The sequence below is a fragment of the Humulus lupulus genome, chromosome 9 (assembly GCF_963169125.1).
Source record: "Humulus lupulus chromosome 9, drHumLupu1.1, whole genome shotgun sequence".
NCBI classification, from domain to species: domain Eukaryota; kingdom Viridiplantae; phylum Streptophyta; class Magnoliopsida; order Rosales; family Cannabaceae; genus Humulus; species Humulus lupulus.
The window spans coordinates 182521825-182534119 of record NC_084801.1 but is presented as its reverse complement, the minus strand read 5'-3'; the positions used below and the strand labels follow the sequence as shown (position 1 = coordinate 182534119).

Here is a 12295-nt window from a genome sequence, read left to right as displayed (position 1 = left end):
TACTTGTTTGTTGTCTTTATTGGGCCATCACGTGCTACTTGCCTTGTTGTATGCTTTGTGTTGTGTGGACGTTCCTCGGAATGACTTGTTTTGTGCTTACTCATACTTCGTTATTGCCTGTTGCATATCCCAGATGTGTTAGTGGCTAACCGTTGAGTTTGTTTGCCCGCAGGTGTGTGTTGTAGGCTGGCTAGCTTGGAGTGTCCGCAAGTGTTGCACGTTCCGTTTACTTGGAATCCCAAATAGTCGGCCCGTGACACTTAACATGTCCCCTAAATAATTAGCTTCTAAATGCATGGGAGCTCTCTAGTTCTTTTCACTTTTCAGTTGATCAAGATACAAAAAATGTCGAATTTGTGGTGTTTGATTTCTCTTCAGCCTACTTACCTATTAACAGCTATAACGAGTACAGTTTTAAGGCCAATCTTTTAGGCTAGCTCTTTCATTCCCTTGTACAGCTACTTTGGAATAGTAATCTTATCAAATTTTTAATAAAGTTGTAATAGTTGAGAGAAGCATAAGATCTAGAGCTTGAGAGGAAAAGTTCTGAACTGTTCTAGAGCATGTTATGTTCTTGAAGAGGCTGTAATCATTTCTCAATTGATTATGGTGAAACCCTATAGGATCTTCATTGTTTCAAATTAAGTAATCTGGTGTTTATCTCTTTCTTTTCTGGATTTTGTTTAAGTTTCTAATTGAATTCTTGTTGTGCCATTTTTGTGCTCTGTGCTTGGCTTGTTCATGTGTGTGCAGGTGCTTCGGCAAGTGTAATTTTCAGAAACTTGGTCTTCACAGCATCAACTTGAACGAAATCATTAAACCCTGTATCACTATATCAGTAATATATATTTTCACACACACACATATATATATAAATATATATATCGTTAGAAACTTCCGTATTGTAAGAATCCAAATCATACATAAAAAATGAAGTTCAACAATATTTGCAACCTTTAACGCGGGCAATCTTGTGCTGAGATTTTTTTTAGTCTTAATCACACACAAGATAGCTAGTAGAGTAATTTGATATTAATCCAAATATATTTATAAATATTTATTTGCACAAATCCTAGTTTCACACAAGAGATGGTTCCTCATTTTTGTCCATTACGATTATCCCATCCTTGTTGGACAGCAGTAGTGGCGCCGTATGTTGTTGCACAACAAGGACAGAGCAAGAAATGCCATATTGGGCAGAAGCTAATGCGTCTCCTATGGGCCCCAACTCAGCTTGGTCATCAATAATCTGATTCAATGGATGTACCATGCTTAATGGAAACCGTTCCTTTCCAGCAATAACCAACTCGTACACCATACTCTGTCCTATGCTCTTCACCGTCTCTGTTATGTCATTCTCCACCACCTTTTCTATCAACTCAACTTCTGAAGACTTCGTCTTCAATTCAGTCATGGCAACCTCATCGAGCTCCTTAATAAGAGTTATGAGAATCATCATAATAAGTTAATAAATAGTTTAAATCATCAATATGTTACGAATGAAAATATTACTTCACAATAGCTATACGTACGTACCTTCTCCTCCTCATAATTCACGATGGAGATTGAGCAACTATATCTTTTATTATGTTGGTGCTCATCACAACATCTGCTTATTAATCTGACCACAGTGACCATTACATCCTTATGTTGAGTCATCCTAGCAGCCAACCCCAAGGCCTCGCGATCGTCAGGTCCTCCCAAAAACAAAACGCACACCTTCTTCTTTGGGATCTTGGTAGTTGTTTCAGACCTACTACTAGATGTACTAGAAGAAGCAAAAAGCATCTGATCAGACTCAGACCTCAATCCGAAGCCGCGGTCCACAAACACGGCGACCGAGCACGGTGCGGTCTTCAGCACCCTCCGGTTGACCCCTCTCCAACCATTTCCCAAATCCGCCGGGGACGACAAAATTATCATCGACACCCTCTTGGCTTGAGCCACATGAAGTATGTCCTCGTGCATGGAGGATAGCCCTGAAATGGCCGTCGTATGGCGAACGCTGACTTGGCTGTGGACTAGGCTGTAGGCCTCGAACGCCGCAGCGACTTGGTCTTGGTTCTGCAACGCAGAGCCGCCTCGGCAGAATCGGTCAACGAAGGGAAAGCCGTTCTTGCGAGCTCGGCGGACCATCATGATGGAGGAAGAACGGTCAGTGAGCTCGACAAGGTGCATGACATAAAGCTTGAGCGGTGAATTTTGGAGTAAATCGATGAGGTTGACGAGGGAGGGTAGGCTTCCGGGTCCGTGGACGCAAACCATGATTCGCAGCTGGCTCTCCTTCTGTTTGTTTAGCTTTGAAGTTGAAGTGGTTTGGGCACTACTAGAAGAGTATATTTGTGATGGGGGCTTGGACTTGTAGATGGCCATGATTGTTGGTGTCGTCATGAAGGTCGTAACTAAGGCCATCGTCACCAAAATGGCGAACATCTCGTCGGTTAGGACCTGTAGTACTCAAAATATATATATTTATATACATAAACTTTAAAGTTTTGTAGCGAGATTTTCTTATAATCTTCTATCTAATCATTCAAATTATATAATATTCTTATTATAATGATAATGCTTTAGAATTTTTATTTTTGTTATTATAATAAGTAGTTGCTACAAATTATTCTTAAAAAAATGAAGAATCTCTCTATTATTACTTCCTGTATATTGTATTATTCTCATAATCTAATATTTGGTCAGCATTACATTAAAAAAAAGCGCTGATTAGTATTATACTAAATTACTAATATTCATGAGTGAGACTAACAAAATGATTCTCTTTGCACACTTTAATGTTTAATACACATATATATATATATATTTAATTTATATATTAATTGAAAATAAGAATAGAATATTTATAAAAAAAGGTGAATTGAAACATATGCATGAAAATGAATATGAATATGGTTGTTAACTAATTAATTACCTTCCTCTCCTTGCCGATATTGAGAACAATAAGCTCGACCAAACCTTTGGTATTCATAAGCACTCCCAAAGCCAAAGAATCTCTGGCCGGAATCATACAGAGCATGGCCACCACAAACGTTCCCAAAATCTTGCCAGCGGACGACATCGATATGACCAGCAGCAGCATCACCCACGACTCTGTCCCTCTTATCTTTGTCACGTCCGTCTTTAGCCCGCTCGACGCGAAGTAGAGCGGCAGTAGTAATCCCGACACGAAATCCTCGATCCTTTTTATCAGTCTCCCTGCGAACTCACCCCCTGTCGGAATCGTCAGCCCAAAAACGAATGCTCCGAATATCGAATGGATTCCGATCATGTCCGTCGTGAAACCCGACGCCATCACCCCTGCCAAAGTCAAACATATATAAGCTTCGTCCACAGATTCCTGCTGGGATGCGCATTGCTTTGACACCCAGTTCATCAAGGGTCGAACCGCGAGCATCATGAAAGCCACGAACACTACGCCCGATAACAGAACCCAGATCGAGACCAAGGGACTGCTCTCTTTATTGTTATTATTATTATTATTGTCATTCCCTTCGGCGAGTGCTTCAGCGAAAGCTAGTAAAATCCAGGCGGCGACATCATTGAAGGCTGCTGCCGCCATGGCCGTCTCTCCAACTTGAGTGGTGAGGAGCTTGAGCTCGGCTAAGATGCGGGCCAGGACAGGGAAAGCTGTTATGGAGAGTGAAACTCCCATGAACACTAGGCACTGAGCAAAGCCGACTTTTTCCTCTCCCTTGATGGCTTGGCGGATGAGAAAGGTGACTCCCACGCCGAATATGAAAGGAAGGGATATACCGGCCAGAGCTATGGTGAAAGCTCGGCGGCCGCTTCGGCGGATGGATGACAAGTCGAGTTCAAGACCAACCAGGAAGAGAAAAAAGAGGAGGCCTATGCTGGACACAGATTCCAGAATGGGAAGACTCCACGAAGGAAAAACCCATTTCAAGAAATTTTGGTTGCGTCCTAGCGCCGATGGTCCGAGCAAAATCCCACCCTGCAAGTGCAACCCACAGTATATATTTAGCTCTTTCGCAATCTCACTCTATATATGTACATACAAAAACATTATTAAATTTAACAGAATAATGTTAGAGCCATGTTATAAACGTACTAAAATCTCGGCAATGACTCCAGGTTGGCGGAGTGGCTTGAGAAGGAGAGCTAGGAAGCGACTCACGAGGAGAACCAAAATGGTTTGAACTATTAGCAGAGGGAAGGCATAGCTAAGAGGATTATCGCCTTGCCAGGCTCCGCCAGATGAGGTCTTGATCATCGCAGGGCTTTCGATCGTTGTTGTGTTTGGCATCATTCTTAAGCCGATTGATCCACACACTGTTATTTACTTAATAATACAGTTCGAGCATAATGCTCTTATATAGGAAGGGTGATCGATATCAACCTCAAAAGATTATGGACAGAATATGTGGTGCTTCTTGCTCTAAAGGGATATGTCCGTATATATTTCTCAATATTTTTAAAATTTTGGAATTTTATATCTAATTTTTTTTTTTGTAAATATATTCTATATCTTTAAAATATTATACTTTTATATTTAATTTGTTTTGCTGAAAATATACTCATTAATTTTACAATATTACAATTTTATAACTATTTTTTATTATTTTAATAAATAAAGAAAAAATATAAAATTTTAATTATTTTTTATATTTTAAATTATTTTATCAATCTTATTCTTTTTCAAAATAACTATTTTAAATTAAATATTAATAAAATTTTTATTAAAATTGATAAAAATAAATAAAAACTTATATATTTTCATTAATTTAAAATATAAAATTTTTAAAAAAATAAAGAAAAAGTATAAATTTTAATTATTTTGATTAATTTTAATTTTTTTATTATTTTGAAAATAAAAATAATTTAAAATTTTAAAAACATTATATATATTTATTATAAAAAAAATTAAGTATAAATGCGTAACATTTTAAAAAAATTAAATATATTTACCAAAATAAAATTAAGTATAAAAATAAAAATGAGATATTCTAACTATCATTTAATCATTTATATATGAATGGCAGTCAAATCATTTCTTCTTTTTAACAGATATAGTCAAATTCAAAGGTTACGGATTGTCGGGCTAGCAAGTGTAAAAATCCGCTGGAAATAAATATATGTGCGTTCATGACGTACTTGATAGAGAACCAAAAGTAGTACTACCGGTCTTTTCAGAATATTTGAATATATAGATAAACATTGATCAAATATTCTCTTGGCCAAATTATATACATATGCATGTACGATGATCAGTTATACATCACTTTAACCAAGACACCGTTACTTTTGGGAGCCAAATTACATGTACAAATATAACATTAATCAGCTTGATTGGTCTACACAACGTCTCTTGAGACCTCTTTGACAGAATTATTACCACTACTACTAGTAGTATTAGTCTGTACTGTGCTAACCACCATTGAGGCTGGCACCTCTTCGGTGTGAGCTAAGTCATGTTGTTGAATGACCAACACAGAACAGGCCAGGCCCTGCCCTGACGAAGCCAAAATGTCTCCGATTGGCCCTAATTCTGGGTGCTCTGCATGCCGGTCTGCTAATTCTGCCACCATGTTAGACGGGAACCGACCCTTCCCGACTACTATAAGGTCATAATCTTTGTTGTGCCCTATCTCTAAGACCTCCTCTACGATGTTGCTCGTCGCCATTTTCTCTACGTACTCTGCTATCCCAGCATCCCACCTATTTCTGAACTCTGTCACTGCTGTCTCATCCAGTTCCTGCATGCATCCCCAAATTTATTATTAAAGTTTTTCTTAAGTAGGAATTTACGGAACAAAATAAATAAATATGATTAGAAAATCAATGAGCTAATTACGTACCTTCTCAATCGGTCTGTTCATTGTGGCGGTGGAGAAGCTATAGCTAATCTCGGTGTTCTTGTTTGGCGACGGCTTTAATGTAACACCATCCCCATCCAATCCATCTTTGTTAACGAACCTCACAACGGTCACCTTAACTGCAGGATGCTCCGCCATCCTGCCACCCAACAACAAGGCCTCACGATCGTCGGGTCCACCAAAGAACACAATGCAGACCCTTTGGGTCGCAGTAGTATTAGGACCCGGAGTTTGAAGGCCTGAGCCACCAAAGCCACGGTCTACTAACACAGCCACTGAGCAAGGCGAGTTCTTCAACACCATCTGGTTGACTCCTCTCCAGCCATGGCCCATGTTTTCCAAGGACTCCTCATCAGCGCCATTCCATTGCTTGTGAAAGGGGAGGATGATCATGGTAACACGCTTCTCCTCCGCAACGTGGCAGATGTCCTGGTGCATGGTGGAGAGTGGCGAGATGGCAGTGGTGGGTCGGACGGAGACTCGGCCGAGTTGGCCGTAGGTCTGGAATGCCCCGGCAACGCGGCTGTGCCACTGGCCGCGGCCGAAAACGTTGAAGAAGGGGAGGCCGTTCTTGCGGACTCGCTGGACCATAATGATGGAGGAGGAGCGCTCCGTTAGCTCCACAAGATGCATGATGAAGAGCTTGAGAATCGACTTCTTCGTGCTGCGTGTGGACTCCACGAGGCTGATGAGGGACGGCGCATTGCCGGGGCCGTGAACGCAGGCCAGGATTCTGAGCTCGTCTTGGAATTCCTCAGCCATCGACAGGTCACGGAGCTTGCGGTGGGTGGGAATGGAGTTGCGGCGGCGGGATGGCTTGTAGATGGCCATCACCGTCGGTGTTGTCATGAAAGTTGTAAAGAGGGCCATCAACACTAGTATAGCAAATATTTCGTCATTCAGTACCTGCATTTACATTCATTAACGCCAACTCATATTTGTTGTTGAAGTAACACAAAAATTTATATTTCTTTTCATTCCAATCTAACACTAAAATTTACACTAAAAATATATATTCTCTAATAAAATATAATATATTTATTACTATATTATTTTTTAAAACATATAATTATATTATGTATATATATTTAATAAGTTTTATTATTATTATTATTATATTAAAAAAGTAAACATATATTAAACAAATTTTTGCCGTTATTTGAGGGGCCACTATAGATGGCAGATATATGCCGTAGATTATAATATTGGGTTAAAATAAAATTTGGTGCAAATCTCCACAAATTTGAAATTTTAATATCACGTTAGAATTGCTCTAATACATATATATATATATAATTGATTAATTAATCATTCATAGATAGTTAGTATGTATGTATATCTAGGGTATTGTTAATCAGAATTGCTAAAGGAATTACATATGTCCAATATCACAAAAATGTATCGTATTGGATTTGGTGTAATATAATATCGGATATCACATATTTAAATTTAATAGATATTATGAGGTATAACTAACTTGTCATATAGAATATTATGTCATGTATTATTGGACTAAGATACAAAATAACAACACTTAAATGCATTTTAATATTAGGTTATAAGTATTCGATTTTAAAATATAATATGTAACCTAATATTAAATTAAATTAGACTGTATCAATTATTCATCATTCATCCAATGAACACTACATAATATTCTATAGCAATATTTATACTTTAATTTAAAATTATTGTTATTTGTCATCTTATAGTGTTAGACATTATATGTTATAAATACTGCAAATTAATGTCAAATATTACATATTTATTTTAATATAAAAAAGTAAGACCTAATATTAAATTATACCCAAATTGTGATATGCTCTACCAAATGATATTAAACACCATTAATAATATTCTTAATTTAATGAAATTAGTTTTTCTCATACACATAATTTATTAATTCAATAAAAATAAGATAAGTTCATGTTATTATATATACATTGTAAATGGATATATATTCTTTGTATTTATCACATAATTGAGATGAGTAATTATAGTGGAACAAAAATTACACACTTGATGTATAATTTATCACCACCACATAATTTAAAAAAATGTAAGTTCCACTTAAAAATATAAATAGTTAAAATTAATTATACATTATCATTTATAATTATTTACTGTGTTTAATATTTGTGTGAGACTAGCATCACTCAATTAATATAGAAAGGACATTTCAATAGTAGTTTACTCGTGACATAAACACATAATGCATTTCATATTCCAAGTTTTATGGTGCATAAGTCAAAACCCAAGTATGCTAGAGAAAAGACAAAAAAAATTGATATATTTAATTTTTTAAATAAGGAAAAAAAAATTCTAAAAAGAAATAATTTTTTATAATGATTTAAGTTTGAATTTGGGGAAGAAGAAAATGTAAGCCTTACACACTACACTGTAGCACTTTATTAAATAATGACATGTGATCGACCATATTTGAGGCCATAAAATAAAGAGATGACACCTTCAGGAATCATCCCACCGAGAAGGATTAAATATAAAATTTTGATTAAAAAAAAAGGAGAAAATGAAAATAAAACAGGATATATATTTTTTTAAAAAAAGTAGTTTTTCTGGTAGGGATCGATGTCAGAGGGCTGTCCCAGTATATTCCAAATTCCCAATCTCATTTAGTTTATGAAAAAAATTAACATTGATATTCTAATTTGAAAAAATAATAATACATAATTATAATCCACAATTCCGGAAAAAAAAATCAAATATTCCACATAATTTATAAAATAACAAATATTGTCTCAAATAAAGCTAAAAATCTTTATAAAAATATATCATAATTTATTACGATTATAAGTATATACTTTATAAATATTATCAAACTAAATTATTAATAATTAAAAAGGGACATAAATTGGTTTTTCTTACAAGAGCATCAGCAACCAACATTATTGTCTTATATTCACGTGGGACTCAAAGTCAACATAATACAAAATATTCATGTGTTGCTTTGATTTTTTTAATTAAATTTATATTGATTAAATAAAATAAAATATTTAGCATTTTTCTCAATATTGACCCATTCTAAGTTTTTTATTTAAAAAAAACCCTCATATCTAAATAATAAATAATAAATTATTCAAAATTGATAAAACTAAATTAATTTTTTTATTCTATCATTTGAATTTAAATGTTTTAATGATGTAAAATCTACTTAAACAAAGTTAGACACAATGATATCACTATTTCCTATGCATGCAAATGCAATAAATTAGGTTGCCGAGAGACTTTTATGAATGTGTACAACTTGACACACTGCCATAAATCGTCATGTATGGGGGCTTGAAACATTACAAGACCGCAAAATTCAAAACAATGAATTAATGAGGCTAACAGAGTCCTTTGTTCATGTTTGACCATTTGTAATGGTAGAATAAGGTGAGAAAAGAAGAAACTAGACATTTCGAAAATACATGCACCACTACCAATGATTTAATAAATAGTAGTTATATATGATTACCATATTTGTCACCTAACGTGTCCTATAATATATTATATTATAAGATGTAATTATTATGCATACCTCATAATATTGAATTATACTGCCAGTTGGGTGGCAATTCGTGTTATTGTGTCATAATCGTGTCGATTAGAGTAAATTTGTACACGATATGATTATTATTCGTGTCAGAAATCCAAACCCGTACACGATACGATTATCTTAGCAGGTCACACGACACGACACGATAACACATTTAATAAATTTGTCATTTGACATAAATATAAAACTGACATGATTAATACACAATTAAACGTGTAATGACACGACATGAAATTGACACGATTAACATAATATAAATAAATTAAATGTTTATATCATCTTAAACGTGTCTTAATCGTGTCATTTTCGGGTTAAGCGTATTGACCCGAAAATGACACGTTTAATAAACGTGTTAAACGTGTCGACACGATTATGATACGAAAATTAAATGTGTTACCCAAACCCATTTATTTTGTGTCGTTTTTGAGTCGTGTCATCGTGTCGTATCGAAAATTGTCAGCCCTACCAACAATGCCTCTTAGCTATTCTATAGAGAAAGGCTAAAATATACTTTAACGTACCAAACACATTATATTACTATTAACATGTGAACTTATTGTTAAGATGAAGTTAATTTGTCTTATATTAATGTTTTAGAGTATTTATTTTATATTTTAAGATGTGATGAAAGATGAGTTGAGTTGACAATCAATTATTGATTTTCATAATTATTAAGAACACATATTTTATGTGATATATAGTATTTTATGTGTTATTAAATGGATCCATCAACCACACATGTGCTATTCATAAAGAGATTAACTGACCTTTTTCTCCTTGCCAATGTTGAGAACTATAAGCTCAACCAAGCCTTTGGTGTTCATGAGGACGCCGAGAGTGAGGGCTTCCCTAACTGGAATCATAACCATCATGGCGACGACGAATGTGCCGATGATCTTCCCGGCGCAGGCGGTGGTGATAACAAGCACCAACAGCCCCCACGCCTTCCCGCCACTGATCTTAGCCACGTTGGTCTTCAACCCACTCGAGGCAAAGTAAAGCGGCAGCAGCAGCCCGGACACGAAGTCCTCAATCCTCTCGATCAGCCTGTCTGTGAACTCCCCACCCTTCGGAATAGTCAACCCGAAAACGAAGGCCCCGAATATGGAATGGATTCCGATGAGGTCGGTGATGAACCCGGACACCAAGACCGCTGCCAGTGTCAAGCAGATGTACGCCTCGTCGACCACGTCGCGCTCCGAAGAGCATCGCTTGGCCACCCATTTCATGACCGGTTGGACCACCAGCATCATAAACGCCACGAAAGCCACCCCCGATATCAACACCCAGAGCGATACCAAGGGGCTTTTTCCGCCCCCACCGTCTCCGTCACCGGCCAAGGCCACGGCCAGAGCAAGGAGGATCCACGCAGCTAGATCGTTGAAAGCAGCGGCGGCCATGGCGGTCTCCCCAAGCTGGGTGGTAAGAAGTTTGAGCTCAGCCAGAATGCGGGCGAGGACGGGGAAGGCGGTGATGGAGAGAGACACCCCCATGAAGACGAGGAATGGAGCGTAACCGACTTTGTCCGCTCCTTCGATGGTTTTGCGGAGGACAAAAGCAACGCCGATGCCACAAACGAAAGGGAGAGTTATCCCGGCTACGGCTATGCCAAAGGCTTTCCGACCGCTACGGTGGATGGAGTTGAGGTCGAGCTCTAAGCCGACGAGGAAGAGAAAGAAGAGTAGTCCGATGCTTGCGACGGACTCCAGTATGGGAGTGCTCCATTGGGGGAATATGCGGTGTAAGTATTCCTGGTTTCGTCCAAAGGCTGAGGGTCCCAGCAAAATTCCACCCTGATTATCATGATCGATCAAAACAAATATGTATATGTATATATAAATAATATAATATATTGATCAAGAGAGAGAGAGAGATATAGGTAATAACAAAACGACAGGTGATGATGAATTTATAGAACTACATACGACAATCTCGGCGATGACTTTAGGTTGGCGAAGGGGCTTGAGAAGAAAGGCAAGGAAGCGACTGAGGATGAGAATCAAAGTGGTTTGAAGTATCAAAAGAGGGAAGGCATAGTTTAGAGGATTGTCCCCTTGCCATACTCCATTCGACGCCGTTTTGATGGAAGTTATGTTCACCGCCATGGTGGGTATTGGCCCTTTTTACATATAAATAAAACTAATATGTTGAATATCGAACTTAATTTGTTAAAAGCCGGTCATCATGATGATCATATATATATATATATATGGTCAAGTAGCTATGCTCTAGTAGTATATAGTGGTGATGCGTTTGAATAAAAACGAAAAGAGTGTGTACATGCACACATATAATTTGGTTTGGAATTGGAGTGTATGAGAAATATAAAGAAAAGGGTGTGATGTGAGTTGGTAATAATATGTTTTTATATTAATTTATGAGAAAATGAATATGAAGAAGAGAGCTATATATAGAAGAAAAGAAGGAGAGAAGAGAAAGTATCAGCATTTAATTATGTAATCGGTAAGGGAGAGAATGGTATTGGTGTGCTAGGTGGGGCATGACACGAGTACGTAAGTTTGCATGACTTTGGAGGGGTGACCGCGACTGTCCTTGTCTCACTATCCATTAATTCACTAATCTATTATATCTAATTTTTATCAATTTATTTCTTTCTATTGCACCTTGTAGATTCCAATACAAATAGAGAGTATATTACACATTTATAATATAGTATATAATAAAATCTGCTCTCCCAATTTCTTTTCTTCTTCTACATGTCCCACTAATTATTTTAAGACACTTCATTTATTTATTTAACATATATTTAAATTAATTTACATCTTTCTCTCTACCCAACTATATTAACACTATAAATTAATAAGATGTTTTAAAATAATTAGTGGAATATAGAAGAGACAGACAATTGGAACATCAGATTTTTTTTTTT

At 36.6% G+C, this 12295-nt stretch overlaps 2 protein-coding genes across 2 annotated transcripts; both read right to left on the bottom strand.

Annotated features, from left to right (window-relative positions):
- Window positions 1–872: 872 nt before the first annotated feature.
- Window positions 873–4319, bottom strand: LOC133801468 (cation/H(+) antiporter 20-like). Its single transcript, XM_062239683.1, has 4 exons — window positions 4082–4319; window positions 2924–3964; window positions 1537–2448; window positions 873–1432 (listed from the first exon to the last, which is right to left on the bottom strand). Exons 1-4 carry the CDS (start codon window positions 4277–4279, stop codon window positions 1079–1081), a joined length of 2505 nt encoding a protein of 834 aa, XP_062095667.1. The 5' UTR covers window positions 4280–4319; the 3' UTR covers window positions 873–1078.
- An 837-nt stretch (window positions 4320–5156) lies between these two features.
- Window positions 5157–11781, bottom strand: LOC133801467 (cation/H(+) antiporter 20-like). Its single transcript, XM_062239682.1, has 4 exons — window positions 11331–11781; window positions 10173–11198; window positions 5829–6752; window positions 5157–5726 (listed from the first exon to the last, which is right to left on the bottom strand). Exons 1-4 carry the CDS (start codon window positions 11508–11510, stop codon window positions 5325–5327), a joined length of 2532 nt encoding a protein of 843 aa, XP_062095666.1. The 5' UTR covers window positions 11511–11781; the 3' UTR covers window positions 5157–5324.
- Window positions 11782–12295: the final 514 nt, after the last annotated feature.